We start from the raw sequence: 2036 nt of genomic DNA, 5'->3' as shown, positions 1-2036 counted from the left end.
CCTTCAGCATTATCTTGTGCTTCAGCTCCTGCGGGGTTGTGGGTGGAGAGGTAGCCAGCTTGGGGTGCCCATCTACTCCATGGCACCTGCTGTCCCCCAGGACCCTGCACTGCTGGGGACTGGCACCACCAGCTCCCTGCAGCACCAAGGAGGGGATGGGGTAGGAGGGCTCTATCCTGCCGTCCCTCTAGCTTTGCAGGACACAGGGAGACAACCATGGGGACAGCTTTGGGACCCCTATGAAAAGGGGGTTCATATGAAGAGGGACCCCTATGACAGTGTCCCCAGAGTCCTCAAGTGTTCCAGCACAGCAGGATGATGCTGGAACAGAGCTGGCCTTTCCTCTGGATAGCAGAGCCACCTCCTCACCCCTCTCCCAGGAAGGACAGCAACATCCAGTGTGGCCACTCTGTCCCTACCTCTGGGGATGGGAGCTTGGTGGGAACGCGCCCATCTGTGGTGGTAGTAAGGAGCTGTTCCCCCAGGATGGTCTTGAGCTGCTGGGCCAGGACCTCCTGCTGCTCCATGCTGCAGTGGTTCTCCAGGGACAAGATCACCGGGTAGTCTGAGGTCTGGGAAGCAATATGTACAGCTGGAGGTCAGGTTTGATGGGGTTGAGGAGCTCTCACAAGGTGCAATCAGTGCCAGGATGGAGCCCCTTCTGTGTCCTAGTATCCCCCTGAGACCTTCTTACCTCTCCAGTCCCCCAGCATCCCCCATATCCCATGTCACCCCTGCGTTGTCCATGTCCCGTGTCACCCCTGCACCCCAAGCGGACCGTGCCTGCATGAGCCCCGGTCCCCTGGCAGAGCAGAGCACAGGGCTGAGGGTCAGACCCCTGGGATGTCCCCTGGGAAAGGGACACAGCCACTCTCCTCACCCACAGTGGAGGCAGTCCTGCTGCAGCACCAGGCGTGTGAGCTCCAGTACCACTCCCCCTCCAGAGACCCTTCACTGACCCAGATGGCAGCCATGTCTCCCCTGCCCACGAAGGGCCACCCACAGCACCCAGAAGCCAGGGAAGGGTGCCCTACCTTGAAGGCGTACTTCCCCAGGGTGCTCACCACCTCCCGGAAGGGGATCTTGGAGGTGAAGGTGTGGCCGTGGTACACCATGGGCTCCCCGTTTGGCCCGTCCCAGCAATCAACCTCCAGGCACCGGCAGCCCCGTTTCAGAGCCCTGTGGGTGGGTGGTCATCCCTGGGTCCTCACACCTGGCCAGGGCAGCAGCCCCCTGCCCTCGCCTCTGGCTGTGGGCATCACCCCTGCAGGGACCAGGGGACGACCGCCAAGGGTGGAGATGCTGCTGCATGCAGGGCTAAGCATCCCCAAAAGGAACCCCCTTGCTGGACACCACGCGGCATGGCCACAAGGATGCTGGACAAAGGAGTGGGCAACGGAGTTTCTCCTCTTGGTGGGTTTGCGTCATGGAGCTGCCCAGGGCATGGCACTGGGGCAGGAGAGTGTCAGGGGGCAGCTGGGAGGGAGCAGCCCCTTTACCTGATGTAGCCCTCGATGCTGCTGTGGCCCCGGATCTGGTCCTCTATCAGGTAGGTGTTGTGGGAGGAGGAGATGAAGTAGTGGCACAGGGGCTGGCTCATGTTGCCCTGCCACAGCACCCGGTGCCGGGGGTTGAAGATGGAGCCCTCCGGGGAGCAGAGGTACATGAGGAACCCATCAACACTGAGCACGTGGCGAGCCCGGGCTGCAGGCAGAGGAGGAGACTCAGCGACAGCCGGGTACCCAGCGCAGGACAAAGAGGGCTACTGCTGGTTCCTGGCATCCCCAACCTGGTGAGCATCACAGGGAGAGATGCTCCCAGGCAGCAGCCATGAGAAGGTGGGGAACAGACTCCAAAGCAGGAGGCTGCACCCCGTGGCTGGTCAACCTTCTACACCCAAATGGTCCAGGAATGGACCAAAAAAGAGGGAACTGCACCTAGATCACATCATGGCGAGCCTATCCTGTGCCCACCAGCAGCAGGACAGTGCTGGGAATGCCCCTGCCATGGGACTGTTGGTCTCATCCCCCTCTTTC

At 61.5% G+C, this 2036-nt stretch overlaps 1 protein-coding gene across 1 annotated transcript in view; it reads right to left on the bottom strand.

Moving 5' to 3' along the window:
- LOC103772394 (1-phosphatidylinositol 4,5-bisphosphate phosphodiesterase delta-4-like) overlaps positions 1-2036 on the bottom strand; it is a 6272-nt gene that overhangs the window by 2306 nt on the left and 1930 nt on the right. Inside the window, 4 exon segments of the mRNA XM_008939726.1 lie at positions 2-28; positions 420-572; positions 1035-1179; positions 1500-1704. Of these exon segments, the coding sequence (XP_008937974.1) occupies positions 2-28; positions 420-572; positions 1035-1179; positions 1500-1704 (530 nt within the window).

This window comes from Merops nubicus, unplaced genomic scaffold (genome assembly GCF_000691845.1).
Source record: "Merops nubicus isolate BGI_N331 unplaced genomic scaffold, ASM69184v1 scaffold27374, whole genome shotgun sequence".
NCBI lineage: Eukaryota > Metazoa > Chordata > Aves > Coraciiformes > Meropidae > Merops > Merops nubicus.
Note: the sequence above shows the minus strand (reverse complement) of the source record. Positions and strands in the feature narration are given on the sequence as shown.